Source organism: Hippocampus zosterae, chromosome 5, assembly GCF_025434085.1.
Source record: "Hippocampus zosterae strain Florida chromosome 5, ASM2543408v3, whole genome shotgun sequence".
Lineage (NCBI taxonomy): Eukaryota > Metazoa > Chordata > Actinopteri > Syngnathiformes > Syngnathidae > Hippocampus > Hippocampus zosterae.
This window is the reverse complement of record NC_067455.1, coordinates 15,820,202-15,836,751: the sequence shown is the minus strand read 5'-3', so window position 1 is coordinate 15,836,751 and position 16,550 is coordinate 15,820,202. Positions and strand designations below refer to the sequence as shown.

The 16,550-nt window shown below is 38.3% G+C and overlaps 1 protein-coding gene across 6 annotated transcripts in view; it reads right to left on the bottom strand.

Moving 5' to 3' along the window:
- Positions 1–16,550, bottom strand: part of enpp2 (ectonucleotide pyrophosphatase/phosphodiesterase 2) — a 40,588-nt gene that overhangs the window by 14,570 nt on the left and 9,468 nt on the right. For 5 of the 6 annotated variants that reach the window (XR_007962524.1, XM_052066429.1, XM_052066432.1 and 2 more), the window contains 16 exons: positions 15,847–15,907; positions 15,585–15,682; positions 15,338–15,417; positions 13,655–13,774; positions 13,483–13,538; positions 12,726–12,791; positions 11,326–11,398; positions 11,114–11,222; positions 10,796–10,921; positions 9,676–9,707; positions 9,479–9,606; positions 6,580–6,655; positions 6,407–6,494; positions 4,630–4,799; positions 1,492–1,627; positions 835–974 (listed from right to left, as the gene is read on the bottom strand). Coding sequence is in view for 5 of the 6 variants with exons in the window: in XM_052066429.1 (XP_051922389.1) it covers positions 835–974; positions 1,492–1,627; positions 4,630–4,799; positions 6,407–6,494; positions 6,580–6,655; positions 9,479–9,606; positions 9,676–9,707; positions 10,796–10,921; positions 11,114–11,222; positions 11,326–11,398; positions 12,726–12,791; positions 13,483–13,538; positions 13,655–13,774; positions 15,338–15,417; positions 15,585–15,682; positions 15,847–15,907 (1,559 nt within the window). In the remaining variant the exon portion in view is untranslated. The remainder of the gene's footprint in view (positions 1–834; positions 975–1,491; positions 1,628–4,629; positions 4,800–6,406; positions 6,495–6,579; positions 6,656–9,478; positions 9,607–9,675; positions 9,708–10,795; positions 10,922–11,113; positions 11,223–11,325; positions 11,399–12,725; positions 12,792–13,482; positions 13,539–13,654; positions 13,775–15,337; positions 15,418–15,584; positions 15,683–15,846; positions 15,908–16,550) is intronic. The other variant, XM_052066431.1, reaches the window with a different exon arrangement.

The following is a 16,550-nucleotide window of genomic DNA, read 5'->3' as shown; positions in this document are numbered from 1 at the left end:
TAAAAACGCGCTAAACTGACAGCTCTAATATATATATATATATATATATATATATATATATATATATATATATATATATATTCATTCATCCATCCATTTTCCGAACCGCTTGATCCTCACTAGGGTCGCAGGGGGTGCTGGAGCCTATCTCAGCTGTCTCCAATTGCAGGGCACACAGAGACGAACAACCATCCACGCTCACACTCACACCTAGGGACAATTTAGAGTGTTCAATCAGCCTGCCACACAAGTTTTTGGAAAGATGTCAATAACTGTGTCTTATTTCTTCTTGAATTCCTTTGAATTGTGGCATGATGCGTTTATTTCTTGAGATCTTGTAGTCTTGCTTCACTTTGTCTAACAGATTCTATTTATGTGATTTCTTGATTCAACAAATTTGGTACTACGGTGTTGCCTGTAAAAATGAACTCATCTTTCCTAAAACGGTTGTTAGTCACACTTACTTTGTGATTTAACAAGGGGGGACAATTGCTTTTTTTTTTACATACTGACAGGTAGTTTTGAATTATTTTTGTGTCTAAATAAATTACATTGGCATTTGGAAATTGCATGTTGTGTTTCCTTGGGTAGTCTCTGTATGGTATTGTCTGATGAACTGAAACCTTATTATTATGTTATAAATATGCAAAGAACACAAATCAGGAAGGGGGAAAATACCATTTCACAGCACTGTATAAATAATAAGACATAATTTGAGAAAGTCTCTCCCCAAACACTTAATGATATGATGTGAAACAATAAGAAATAAGTCTTGACAAAACTCACTGTATTTGGGGGCGTGGGGGGATAGCAAATAAATAACAAGTACAGTACCTGTCGGCTAATGGTGTATGAAGTCCACAGAGGCATTGCAAGATCCTCATTGTAGCCACAGACATAGTCAGTGTGGTGCAGAATGGAGTACTTTGTATGGTATAGTACTGCAGGTCGACCATATGGCATATTCCTACTGTCTAAAAAAAAAAAGAAAAAAAATCAGACTGCCGCCATAAAGAGGTATACCACTGTATGGTACTACATGGTACATAGTACTTGGTATGGTACTGGACTTCAGATAGACAATAATAAGGCAATTTCATACTGTCTAAAAATAAATAAATACATAAAAGAATACAGTACAGAAACAGACAACCTGGAATGTAAAATAAAAACACCAGTAAAACGTTTGATGACCGTTTCATGCTACATTATGACAAAGTGTGTGTATAGTCGACCCCCGCATACTTATGGTTCGGCACCCGCAGATTCGCAAATTGCGACTATTTCCCCCTTCAAATTTCCCCCATTCTTTACATTGAATGTTTTCTGCATTATTTTGAAGATGAGGGTGAGGGTTGAAAAAAAAATACTCCCCAATGCAATTCAACGGGCATTAATTTTACACTGACTTTCACCATGTGCGACCTTATACCCCGCAAATCGCAGGGGTCGACTGTAATTGCATAATTTGTTGCATCAGTTTGCACTGACCATCAATAGCTTGCCCCAGTCGCTGATTTAGCTCCTCCACTTGGTTCTGTAAGAAACAGAGCCAGAGTGACTCCAGATTATAGCCTCGTGCAATGGTCACTTTCAAACCCCTTTGGTCCCGTCGTTTTACTCGAAACTGCAAAAAGAATGAAGAGGGGGGGGGGAAAAAGCGTCTCTTGACAGTGATCAACATAATAAGAAGCGCTCCATATATTTTCTATTACAGACATAGGCCAATTTCACTGTCATGATAAAGGAAAGATTGCCAAAGATATCAGGCTAGTAGTGGCTAATCTGGAGCACCAGGAGAATTTCCTGTGGGCCAAGATGACTGGCCCGCTACACACTCTTGGAATACCACATAAACATTCACAAAAGCTCTCTCTCTCTCTCTGTCGACACACGTTGTCCCTTCTTTATTGAGTTAGCTACTACACAATGGACAATTACACACGTGGCAACTTTTTTGTGCAGTGACAATTAAGACAGTGTGATAGGTGTGTGCAGCTCTCAATAGGTCAGTACGATCAATATTTGCAAATAGAAAGTTAGAATATTAGGAATTACGAGAATTAGTGCTGATATTTCTCTTAACATTGTACCCATGGACATAGCATAGACATAGCACGACATGACAATCCTTGGCCTGAACACGATTGGAACTTGGGCTTGTTTCATCCCTGCCCAAGGCATCTGGACAACTGAAATGGTGAGTTTGGTCACAATTCAGCAACAAAAGAAAATTCTCAGCCTTTGCACAGATTTGGCATCGTTTGCATCGTTTTAGCTCTTTTTTTTTGTTTTCAAAGATTGTTTGTTTTCAAAGATAGTTTTCAAACATACAGGTTTTACTCAACTGCATTACGTCATTGATAAACGCAAGACTGCGTACCCAGACACTGTGTGTGTTTCATTGTGTGATATCAGATACTGCAACATTACAACTGTTCTCCCAAAAGTAAAGATGCCAACATTGGGCCAAATTGATAATGTCAATGATGCACAAAAAGATGTGCCTTGATATAATCTGACCAAATTCCTGTGCTCTTCTATCAACCTACAGGCAGCTCCTCCAACACCTCCACCCCCACTAAACAACTGTTTGGAATGAAGAAACTGATCTTTACTTCAGGAGTGTTTTTTTGTTACTACAAACTGGGATGTGTTTAATGCCACCATTGTGAGTAAGGACAACTCTGGAGACTTAAGGGAATATCGGTAAGACTCAGTCTTCACAGATTAGCACAGGTGTCAAAACACTGTCACCACCAAGTGTGGCAAAATCTATCCAAATCAAAACCCCGAGATGAACTGTGAGCTATGTTTCATACACAATGCACACTCTGCTGCATTTGCCTCAGATGTTGCAGAGGTTTATCAACATACCAAGATGACAAGCTGGGCCTCCACTATGCTTCAGAACTGCTCCACTGACAATGCTGTCAACTGAGTCAATCAGAGTGCCCTCACACAACTATGAAAAAGGGCTTTTTAGTTCGAATTCTGTTTATTGACTCCAGCTCAGCATTCAACAAGGTAATCTCAGGCAGGCTGGCAGAGAAGCTGCTCCCCCTCAGACTATCACCCGCCACTCTCTGCAATCACGTGTTGCATTTCCTCACGGAAAGACTTTGCAACAGGACATCAGGCGCGAGGACAGTGAGCATCAGGATCCCACAAGTGTGTGTGCTCAGCCCGCTTATGTACACCATCTTCATCCATAACATAACATCTCCTCCCAAGATGACACCAACATCATTAAGTTTGCTGACGACATGACAATCCTTGGCCTGAACACGATTGGAACTTGGGCTTGTTTCATCCCTGCCCAAGGCATCTGGACAACTGAAATGGTGAGTTTGGTCACAATTCAGCAACAAAAGAAAATTCTCAGCCTTTGCACAGATTTGGCACTTATTTTTGACCATATTTAATGTGTTTAGAAACAAAATACTCTAATCATGTTGCCTTTAATTAGTAAATAATGTCAACTTGCTCAATGCACTGCATTTATTTCTACATTTTTTGCTGCCATTGTGTTTCTCTCTACCCTTGGAACGCAATTTCTTCAGAATTAAATTATGCATTTTAACTCCAGGAAAACATCTTTTTTCATGATTAAGAGTACAAGTCATCAGGTGCCACATCTCAATAATTGTCATTTATACAGTACGTGTGCAGCATCTCAATAACCTCCACTCCCACTCAAAGTCTGCTGTTTCTGGTATTGTTAACAAGCACTTCCTTCACCGAAACAAATACCTTACTTGCACTGTGATAAAAATGTTTTTTTATGTCACGCCATGTTTCTGACCTTCATGAAAACGTTTTTTTCTTTTATTTGGTGATTATATACTGTAATGTGTGGTTTCCAGAAAGCAATTTGCAAGGTTGTTCATAAGAAAGACAGTCATAGAAAATACATTTTCCTTATAGCAGTAGAAATTCCTCATTCATATTAAAGGTAATTCTGTATTTCAAAGACTACTTCCTTCTTTCTTTTCTGATTGAGATTAAAATGATCTATTTATATATAAATACATAACTTGGGGTAGGACTGGATACATTTTTTACTTCTTCCTACTCCTTTAAACATAAAAATTGTGTTGTATGATGACTGGTTTCTCTTTTCCTTTTTACTATTTTACTTACCTTACTGATGTTTTTATGTTCAATAAACAAACAAACAAACAAACTTTGATTCTTTAAAATGATTCAGATTGGACCCTGATATCCTTGGGGAATTGAAATGCAAATAGCAAAAATCTGAGTATAACTTATGCCCATCAGAATGCTTTGGGAAATAAATGAATATTTGTAATATTGAGAAAATCTCACAAAAAAATCTGGGAATGAGTGTGTGCCCAACTTCTAGTATGTGGGGGTCCACTGAATATTTGGCGAATCAAATCAACATCATTTTTTTTTAAAGTCAATTAATTAACATATGAGTTCCCATGAGCAACATTTAAAACTTTTGAGTTCAAATATTTAAAACTCCACTGAACTGTGCCATTGCTGTCTTGATTAGTAATAGAGATACTGCATATTTATGACACTGTATAGTGCATAACTTTGTCAGCTATGAAGTGTAAAGAAACCTGGGCCAAGATCTGCAACAATGTCATTATAGTAGACCTTGTAATTGCAATTGCAGCCAAGGTCATCTGTTCCTGTATGAATATGAGCTGAAGAGGTTGGCTTTGAAAATTCCTCAGGCATAGTAGGTTTATAGAAAGGGTTTCTTAGTAGGTGGTTCAGACTGCCGTGGGTTCCATTATTGGGTGCCGGTATTAGACCAAGAAGATCTAAAAAACAAAGCAAAAACAAGTCAGCTAAAGAGACAAATATACAGGCATTCCATTCAAAGTATAGTGGAGATATTTGATAACTTCACATGTACAACGAGATCCGATTGAGAATAATCTTGCCTTTATATATCACCACAGTGGATTTCAAATAAAGTAACTGAAATGTGATTCAAAGGTAGGCTTTAAGCTTTTAACTTGAGGACAAAAGAAAAGTATGAGCCCTTCCTCGAGCCGTCACCTTACTGTGGTGGATGACTCTACATGATCTGCGAAGCTCAACTCAATTTTAATTCGAGAGCATTTTAAAAAATAACTGCAGCTAAAAAAATGGTTTGACAAAAATAAAATCAAAGATAAGGACAAGTAATAAAAACTAATATATTCCTTTTCATAAAAAATGTAACATCGTCTTTGAAAACCTTTCGGTAACGTTGAGACAATCCTGCAGCACCTCCTCTGTGTCTGCATCAAATGGTCATGGTCCTTATGTTTTGATCTCAAGGCATAGGATGTCATCATCAGAGCTAAGTTGTCAGGGGGTTTGTTTGAACGACATTCATTTTTATTCAAGAATTCCAGCTTTTGTGAAACTTTCAGAGGAAAAAATGTTGGGGTTGACTTTGCCCACTATACATTTTAATAAAATATTTCAAATGCACACCAAAACATTCTCTAAAATATCCCCTTTGTGATTAATATGTAACAAGAACATAACATCAGGGAACATAACATGAATGAAAGGTAAAGCTTCCAAATAAAAGTGACCGTTGTCTCTGAAAATGTCAACAAAATTCAGTAAAGTGTACTTACCACTCCTAGTACATGCCCTTATAACTATGATTCCAATAAGTTCTGATAATATACAAGAGGGATCTGTACCGTTCAGTCCTAAGTTAAAGAGAGAATCATTCTTGTGAAGAACAAACCCTGAAAATGATATTAAACAATAATAATAAAGACAATAAAAAAAAGCATTACTCCTATTATCATTACTGCTCGTGCACTTTCCCCCCTGTTTCATCCAAACGAAGGTGTTTTTTTACAGACATATTTTTCAAAAAACACCTCAAAACCCATTTTTATTCCCTGGTGTCAGTTGAGACATTCCCTTTGTTTAATTATTTTTTCTTAAACTTTAGGTTAAATTATGTTAAGTTATATTGTTTTCATGTTTGATTTGTATTTATGTACTGCCTCAGCTGCAGCTGTTTTAAAGTGCAATATGAATAAAACTGAGTTGAGTTAAATGTTGTTTCCCCTTTCCCAAATTCACTCATCCATCCATCCATTTTCCGAACCGCTGGATCCTCACTAGGGTCGCGGGGGGTGCTGGAGCCTATCCCAGCCGTCTTCGGGCAGTAGGCGAGAGACACCCTGAATCAGTTGCCAGCCAATCGCAGGGCACACAGAGACGAACAACCATGCGCGCTCACATTCACACCTAGGGATAATTCAGAGGGTCCAATCAGCCTGCCATGCATGTTTTTGGAATGTGGGAGCACCCGGAGAAAACCCACGCAGGCCCGGGGAGAACATGCAAACACTCTCATTTAATTAGACATCCAACAAAAAAATAAATAAAGCAATAAACAAACATATCTTACCACACATAACATTATAAAGCTCAATGTTTTCAAAGACTGGAACTTTTGTCTTGAATTTAAAGGAAGGCCCATATCCCAAAAATATTGTCTGAAATGAGAGTTGAAACATGTTTATTTTAAAATCACTGACAAGTACAACAATAGTATTACATAATGTTACTTATTTTAAGTACCTGCATACTGTTGATTTTATTGTCATATCCATGGTCACCAAAGAAGCCACAAAGTCTCTTCACTTCAGGTGCTTTCCTGAAATGAGGAAATAAAGTTCGATTTGTAAGAATTAGCTCAGTTAATTTGAGAATACATTATAAATTAACTATATCAATGACTGCAATGACATATCAAACAAAAATTAAACACACGATGATGCAGGAAGAAAAACACGCAGGTTATCACAACAATTACTGTGGCTTACTGCTCACACCTTCCACAGGTCTACATATGATAGACAGAAGCTCATATTAGCCACACCCCCATTGATGGGCAACCTTTGTTTATTTTGAAGCACAAATATGGTACGAGTGATGTCATTAGTAGTGGAGTTTGAAAGATACAGTATATGGCTACAATCTTGCTATGAATTAAATCATGTCCACCATTGTTGCACTGACCAGGGACACGCCTTCAGTGGAGGCAAAGACTCACCTGCAAGAAGGGTAAAAATAATAATAATAATAATAACAGACAACAACATATTTCCTTTCCTTTCCTTGTAAATTAACTTATGTTTTTAATACCAATAACGATTTCATGGTACAATACATTGGCCAGAGAAGTAGGGAGGCAGTATAAAGCCAGCCTCACCTCAATCATTTAGTAAACGCAGAGAGCGCACACCAATTATTTAAAATGCAGTACCACAACTATCGTGACATGAATGTTCTGCTTCTTCACATCTCCAATACAATATTTTCACTTGTAATGTGCAGTGCAATTTCCAGGCTAATGTATCTCATATATTTTTGTTCAATATTTAATTTGCCAACTGCATAAAGCTCAAATGTAGCACGAGGTGAGGCAGACAGGATTCTGCCTCCACGCTGTGCAGCATCCGCTGGCTGCAGCTGAAACAAAGTGCTGTCCAAAAATACAAATCAAACAGAAGACAATTTTTGAAATTGAGGTACTAATTAATGCGAAGGGCTAACAGTTTGATACACATCTGTGAAATAATAAATACCATCAAGTTAACGATTGAATTGTTATTAATACGTATTGCAATTAATTTATGTTAAGACACTGTTCATGTTTATAATTTCTCAAAATAAGTAGGAAACAAAGCATGACAACACATGAACACTGTAAATGTCTACCAATTAATATATTTTCAAATGATCACATCTACCACATCCTTTGAAGATTTTTAGAACAGGTTTGATGGCTGTTCACATGGTCCTTCGTGGCTATCTGGTGCCCGCAAGCACCATGTTGGTGACCACTGATATCGACTAAAAGAGATGGGACTAAGTTTGCCCAGCTTTTGCTCACTGTGACAGTAACATTCATTCATTCATTCATCTTCCAAACCGCTTGATCCTCACTAGGAGTGCGGGGGGTCCTGGAGCCTATCCCAGCTGTCTCCGGGCAGTAGGCGGGGGACACCCTGAATCGGTTGCCAGCCAATCACAGGGCACACAGAGACGAACAACCATCCATGCTCACACTCACACATAGGGACAATTTAGAGTGTTCAATCAGCCTGCCACGCATGATTTTGGAATGTGGGAGGAAACTGGAGCACCCGGGGAAAACCCACACAGGCCAGAACATGCAAACTCTGCACTGTGAAGCCGACGTGCTAACCCACTGGACTACCGGGCCGCCCGTGACAGTAACAATAAATCAAAATAGCTGAATTTTCTTTTCTGGTTATAATCTCTATTTAACCAGAGAGAGGTTTGAACCTGATTGAAGAAAAAGAGGACTTCATAGATTTCTTCTACAAAGAAGTGTAAGACAATTACATTTTAAATTCCACAAATTTCTTTTTTTGTGTGTTATTCTTTTGTTGAAAACAGTCTTAGTTTAAACCGTTATGAACTCATTTAAAATATAAACATATTTCAGTATATGCCTTAATTAAAATTCCTTTTTTTGCATGACATAATATATAATTTAATCGTTACTCTTTGCAGTTGCTAATACTCTAAACTGCAGGATTACTGCAGCAGAAAATAATGTTATTTATGGCAAAATATCGGTGAAAAAATGCTGCTTTGATGTTGTTTTCTTTTTTCAAACCATTTTCTTGAATGTCTTGCTGCTAACGTAATGATAAATATGCCACCAAAACCGAGGACACACTGGAGAGACTATGGCCTTATCTCCACACAGCCGGGCTTTAAAAAAATCTATACATATTTGCCCATCTTGTGTCAAAAAAAAAATCCACATGCATCCACAACCAACTGCGTAAGTGCTGGTGTGCAGGAAGAAATGTGTCTGAGGCACCTTTCTCTAACTTCCCTAACAACTAATTATTATTTCAAAATCAAAAATATGCTTTTCTGTGATGTCACGTGTGTGTGAGTGCGGAGCTAGGAGTGCACGTGTCACATGGTCGTACGATTGTTGGGGAGGTGAACCAAAAAGAAAAGAGGCAGCATGGAATCAGTTTGTGCTGCAGGGACACAAGTGCTGTTTGTCCCAGAGCCGCATGAGAGACTGACCAACTGCCGATAACAGACTGACTGACAGTGGTTCTAACATACAGAAATCTTCGATTACAACTGTCCACAGCCAAACGCGGATCCGGAGATATCAGCATATCTCCACTTTGACCGGAGTTTTTAGAAACCTTTGTTTTTAATTTAAAAAATCTCCGGGGATGTGTGGATGATAGGACAAACCGGAGAAAAAATACCTCCCGTTTGCATATATAGCGGGCTATGTGTAGACAAAGTCTTTGTCTCCAGGCTGTCCTAGAAATGGTAGATGATCCCCCCAACCCCACCCCCCATCTGTGCTTATCTGCTTAGGCTTGCTGCCCCCACTACGTGGAAAAAAAAGATGAATGAACATCAAACCTGAAAGAATTGAAAAAGAGTGTAGTAAAATGTTAAATATCACCTGGCAATGTGCCATTTCCTGTCCACGAGTAGATGTACATCCTCAATCCGTCGGTTATTAGCGTAGTGTAGTCTCTTTGGCAGATGCTGCTTTAAATAAGGCCTAAAATGCTGGTCTGGTTTCTTACACTTCAAAAGACAAGGAGTGTGACCGTATATTTTCTGATCCTTGAAATTAAAACAAACGACCATACTTACAGTTAGATTTGCAACAATTGCCCTGGGGTTATCTGGAAAAAAAAAAGTGAGAGCAGTCAAGTACAATACATTAACATAAAAAACTTACGTCAGTCACCAAATTCTAAAGTGACCACATGAACAGATGAAAACACAAGACCACACAGCACAAGCAATGGCCAAGCCGTCAGTGTTTATGTTCCTGAGGCGACTTGATGTTTTTGCAGTGCCCCAGTTTTACGTTTTCTACCTTCAAAGAGGCAATAGATAAAGGTCCTATCAATAACTGGCATGAACCAGTCTCACAACTACACATGACACATGAATCAATCACAGTTCAGCAGCACCCTCCCCGCCTGGCATTTGATGCTACGAAAGATTTAACATTCCTCAAGACCTCACACCTTCCCCATGGCATCAGAAGAGTTTCCTATACTGTCATCACCTGTTTCAAGATAAACATTTAATAACATTTATCATGCTGACCAAGGAATTCAGTATCGGCAGAGATCAATTCCTTCACAACACGCAGCTTAACTCTATAATTAAATTATACTTGGGAAAACACAACTTTCACTTTCATACCTGTCAACCTCGGCTAATTGCTGCCCTTATAAATGATTACGATTCCCCTTAAAAAGCAACAAAAACCCGTACAACGGTTTATCGCGCATGCACACGTCATGCTTTATCAATCCGGCCGTACGCAGTGATGAAAAAAAAATATACGATTGAGGATTACTGTTGCCGGTTTGCCATGACATTAGTAGCGATCGACGACGGCACTGTTGTTGATCTGGATTTGAGCCAAAAAGGTCTTTGTGAGATTGGTTCACAATTGTTTTGTTTTTTTCCCTGTATAAGAGTTGTAATACGGCGTACAAGATTTGAAATGATTAAAAAAAAACGTATAAAATACGGGGAAAAAATACAAGTTGACAGGTATGCACGGTGTCTTGAAAGGCGCTTATAAATAAAATGTATTATTATTATAATACTGCGACAGCATTCTGTGTCTCAAAACAAAGATACACTTAACCATAATTTCAAGCAGCAGTATCAGTGAACATGAAATTGTAATTTGTTGGTTGTTTTAGTTTTCAGCTTTATAAAAAAAAAAGTATGAATCTTTGTTTCTCACATTTTGGGCTGTTGAGGAATCTTGGGCGTATTCTGCCTAAGGATCCAGGAATAAGAATGATATCATCAACATTGGTCAAGTAATTGCTGAGGAATTCCGTTTGGCCACAATGGGCCTCTTCCATACCTGAGAAGACAGAGAGGAGTAGGAGTTTGACTTAAAAATAGGACATGACTGTAAAAGCACTTTCATATGCATCTCTTCATGAATTAGGGTTACTATTAACCTTATACGTAACATTCATATAATAATACAACATTTCAAATAAATGTAGCTCTCCCATTAATTGTTTGGACTTGGGGTGTAGTATGCTCATACCGTGATCCCCAACTATGATGATGTTGACACATCGGTGCAATTTCATCTGCTTAAGTCCATTCATGAGTTGACCTACAATCCTATCAATCAACCGAAGAGGATAATTCAACTGGAACACACAAAATAAGTCATTATCACATTATGTTCATGGGTTTGAAATAACGCTGGTAAAAAAATAACAAAACAAATAAAAAATAAACAAAGATACTCACTTCGATGCTATTGGGTCCCATTTTATGTCCATATATGTCTGGCTGCTCAAAGTGCATAGCATAAACGTACGGTCTAGGACAAGAGTAAACATTTAGACTATTATGTAATGAGGTGAATATTTGAAAATACATATCAGTCAGGCGAAGTGAAAAGGAAAAATTGCCCTTAACTGAGAAGTGAGTTCAAGTAAATCCTGAACATTTATCACAAGGCCTCCTGGTCAGTGAAATGTACCGGTAATTGATAACTGGCAAATTGACTTGAACGGCACTTTTCTACCTTGGAGTCACAAGTGCTTTTGAATGAATAAATGAATGAGAAAAAAAAAACAACAACAAACACGAGTGCTTTTCCGCCTTTTTAATTTCTGTTACAGTGTGTGTGTTGGTGTTTTGTGTGTGTGTATATATATATATATATATATATATATATATATATATTATACACAGAGAGAGAGAGAGAGAGAGAGAGAGAGAGAGAGAGAGAGAGAGAGAGAGAGAGAGAGAGAGAGAGAGAAAGATAAGAAGACCTTTATTTGTCTCATGTTTTTGGAACGTGGGAATAAACTGGAGTACCCGGAGAAAACGGGGAGAACATGCAAACTCCACACAAGAAGAAGGCCTTTGCCGTAATCGAACCTTACACCTCTGCACTGTGAGGCAGGCACGTTACTCAGTCGATCACCGGGCTGCCTTATATATTTGAATTCACTGGGCTCCAGCCTTCCGATGTCGAGTTTCAATATGCTACCTGTACTAGTGGGAATTTTCTGCAGGCAATCCGGTTACCTCCCATATCTCCAAAAAATGCATGTTAGCTTGACAAAATTTTGCTTAGGTGTGAATGTGAGTGGTTGTCGATGTTTGGCTCTTGCCTGGAGTCAGACCGAAATGAGGATGAATGATGTAGAAAATGGATGGAGAACAACAGAATACATAAACAGAATAAATGTATTCACTGAGTGAGCAGACATTGTCTTAGCATGCTTGTCTCAGGCCGAAAAAGTGTAGGACGGTTTCAAAGTGTCTTTGAACATTAAATGTGTTCAGAAATTCAACTGCTTCTGCCAACAAGACAAGCACATTTCATATTGTCTTCAGTGATAACACATTTCCAACTCCTGCAGAAACTTGCTTACTGCCCTCTTTTTTGTATAATGCTCACTCTCCTACAAGTGACTGTTCTTTCATTGTCAATGCAGGACTGAAAGATAGAACGACAAAAAACTTTTATTTTTTCAATGGTTTTCAGAATAAGCCATGCCTAAAAAATGGATTGGGTCTTATATGCCTACTTGAGGGACTTTGGAAATGGCTGCCTTCCGTCTTTATACAGATTAAACACTATTAAAAATTCAAGTAGTGGAAAAAAAAGGATAAGACAAAAAAAGAAACTTCACCTCTCTACTTCAGGGAGCTGGAGCCACTGCAACATGGCAAGTATCCGCCGTTCCAGTGGGATCGTGCTGTAAATGGACATTTACTTCATGCCTATAAGCATTCTCACTTTAGTTTTGAATAGTCATTTAAAAAATGTATATATCTTACACTAGGGGCATCGCTTCTCTATCTTCTGAATCAATATTTTACAGATGACCAATTAATGAGACATCGGTTGAATTCTATAATTTCTGCCCACTGTGTCACTGTTCACGGATAGCATCCCACTAAATGTTTTTTTTTTAATGTCTTTACAATATACTGGAAATCTCACATGCGGGAAAAGAATAGCCACAGTCCCAGATAGGGCAGAAGCTACTGCCATCCACCAGACACACACAAGCAGACACACATGCCACACATGCCACAGTGCTTTACCATAACCTGCATGCCTGAACAAACACAAATACATCCAAATACAGTTACAACACATTTATGTAAGTGTGTTTTAATAAGTTGACGTGCATTTTAATCAATATAAATACGTTTCAAGCGTGTATGCGGGGTGAAACTGCCTAACGGATGAACTAACTACATTTTTACCTTGGGTTGGGTCTGAAATCTATCTCCCGTGATAAACAGAAAAGTGAGCGAAATCAAGGATTACAGGAAAGAAGGGTAAAACAAGACGTCCCTAAAGCATGCTGTGAAAAAGCATAATGCTCAGGTGAAGGTTCGTAATGCATTTTTCAGTCTGTTACAAGAAATACAACTTACACGGGCCAGAAGAAGGAGGAGGCCTTGACTCCTTGTTTGAGAGCTGTGATCCAGATCTACGAGAGAAACACAATCATTTTGCTGTTTAATGTGGGCAGATCATATTAGTGGAACTAAGACAAGTCACGGTTTATGATAGATTAGTACTAGAATATGTCAGGACAATACTAACTGGTTGTCCACCCCACCAGCGGTGATTAAGTTTCTCTCGGCTTCTCAGGGTGAACGTGGCATCAAAGACAGGGTCATACATGGAGTTACCAACTATACCATGAGACTCTGGATACAGACCCTAAAAGTCAGAAAAATTGTTTAGCGCTAAATTTGTGATTGAGTTCACTCCTGCATATCCTATCATCCACACCCATCCACACCCATCCCCACCACCCCCGACTTTGATCGGATCTGCAAATGTTGACTTTTTCCACAGTGTGAAAAAAAAAATCTTACTTTATATTAACTCATGACAACTTCTTACAGCAATTCAATGTTGAAATTCAGGTCCAGAGGGGCAAGGAAAAAGTCAGAGAAAGGAATGATTCAGAGAAAACACTCTCTCAGGGTGACCTTCTCTCATCCTAGTTGTGTTGGGTGAGAAAATGGATTAAGTGATGGTGAAAGGGGTGAGGAAACGACTCACTGCGGATGGAATTAAGCATTAAAAAGCATTATGAAAATGAATATTTAGACATTACTTGCAAGTCAGGTCTTTGGCAGCGTAATGCAAGATGACATGACTTGATTCAACCTTTGCTATAATTTAATGTAGGGTGAAGTAACTCACTGAGTGAGATGGCCACAGTCCTTAGAGCTACAGGCACACAGATCAAACTCGAGATAAATGTACATAATTACTATTTTGGCTGGCTCCTATTTTTCATCTTCTGATGTGATTGACAGACTACTCTGTGTCTTGTGCTAGCAAGAGTAGCTCAGACAAAGAGCTGCACACACAACATTGGCTCCACACAAAGAGCAAGAGATGTAAATTTCCCCATTGTGGGACGAATAAAGGATATCTTATCTTATCTATGTGACATGTCTCAGTCATATAAGAGCTCATACGTTCAAAATTAATGTAAAGGTCATTCAGTCAGAAGGCGTATTGAGTTGCTGCAAGTTATGTGCACAACAGATATTCTGACTAACTTGCATGATTTTGAATTCCGCTTCCTTCATGTTCCCATTATTGTGTTATTCAGTAATTGATTATTGTAATGTTTATTATTTAACTCAGAATCGTTTACATGGGCATCTCTTTTCTTCATCTAGTTTACTGATTCCCAGCCAATGGGATGAAGTACCGTGTGCTGTGCAACTTCAGGTGTGCTGCAGGGATTTATTCAAATTGCAATTGTTATGTATGTATTTATTTCAAGGATATCCCCTTGAGATGTACTAGTATTAGAGGGGTTCCATGCGTATGTGGACGCATGTTTGTGTATATATAGGTAACATATTGACAATTTACCTTTTTAATATCTGTACAATATAAATTAAAAACCGAATGACTGCTCAGAAAATTTGTTGACATGGTCTTCTCGTGCCTTTTGGAGTTTACAGGTTTGCATGCAGACTCTAAATTTTAGGTATTTAAATTATTGACTGTCTAAAGTTGACACCAACTCACCCACAGTCAACTAGGATACACTTCAACCTGCATTGAATTAGCAATTTGGGAAATGGATGGATGGAGGACTATTCTAAGAATGTGGTGATGTGTGAGTTGAAGGCCTCTCCAGCTGTCCCCTGGTCAATCAGGGTTAGCGATGTTCCTGTGGAAGTTGTGAGTTATTGACAGCGATCACAACAGGAGGTTGTGTCAAAGAGTATCTTAAAAAAAGGTGACCTATACCGTAGCCAGTGAGTAGAGATTGGGGAAGGTTTTGGAAGGGTACACAGGTCGCATAAATGGTGCATGGGTTCCACATTTTCCTGGGAAAGGAAGAAAGAAAGAGAGAGAGAGAGAGAGAGAGAGAGAGTATCTTCAATATATTAAGCATGATTTATAGAAAAATATCAAAAATGTTTTTTGTTTCTTTACTGGACCAAAGTAATGCTAAAAATGAAAAAAAATATCATTAACCCCATTCATGCCTTACTGAGCTTCTCAATGTTAGGTATGACAGTATTCCCTCTCTTCATGTAAGAGGCTCGGAAACCATCCACTGAAAGAATTATGAGTGGTGGACGCACAAATCTATAAGCACAGTAAAAACATTCATTAGATGTCATATGGATAAAAAGTGAAAGCAAACCTATGTGTTGGTCCTATTCATGATAAACATAGACTTTAAGTGTAGACATAAGTGACATACTGAAACTGAATGAGACTTGATTTGTTAAGTGCTTATAAAATCATACCCTGCAGGGCATTCGGGAGTCTTCATGTCTTCACATTCATCCTGTAGCCATGAACTGTCTCCTGTTAAAAAAAAAAAACCAATCAAAGGACAGACATTATATTTGGTGTGTCCTTATACTGATTAACACACTCCAATTAAGCACTGAGTGGCTCTCAGTAAAGTTTTTTAACATACTGTAGTATAAGGTTTCAAACTCAAGATTCAGGGGCCAGATCTGGCTCGCCACATCATTTTATGTGGCCCGCGAGAGTAAATCAAACATGACAACTTCCATGATGCGTGCTAAAATCTCTACCAACATTTAAAATTCTCATATGGGATAAATAAGACAGATAGTGTAAGTATTTTCTTGTTATCAAAGCCCTTATTACAGTAACTTAGTTGAATAAACCATCTTGACTTTTTTGTATGGTTTAAGTCATTACGGCCTTCCACGGGAAACTGTAACTAAAATGTGGCCCGGGACAAGAATGAGTTTGAGACCCCTGCTGTAGTTGGTAAATCAATCTAAAACCGAAATTAATTGTTTCTATAGTTACCAGTACTTGGTTTTGACATAAGGAGAGGTATCTGAAAAAGTCTTAAAATACAACCTCTGATTAAAACTATATGCATGACAAAATGCTAAAGCCAGTGTACAGATTTTTACAATACAATCAAAAAGGCATGCAATATAAGTTATTGGCAGTATCTGGCAGTTCA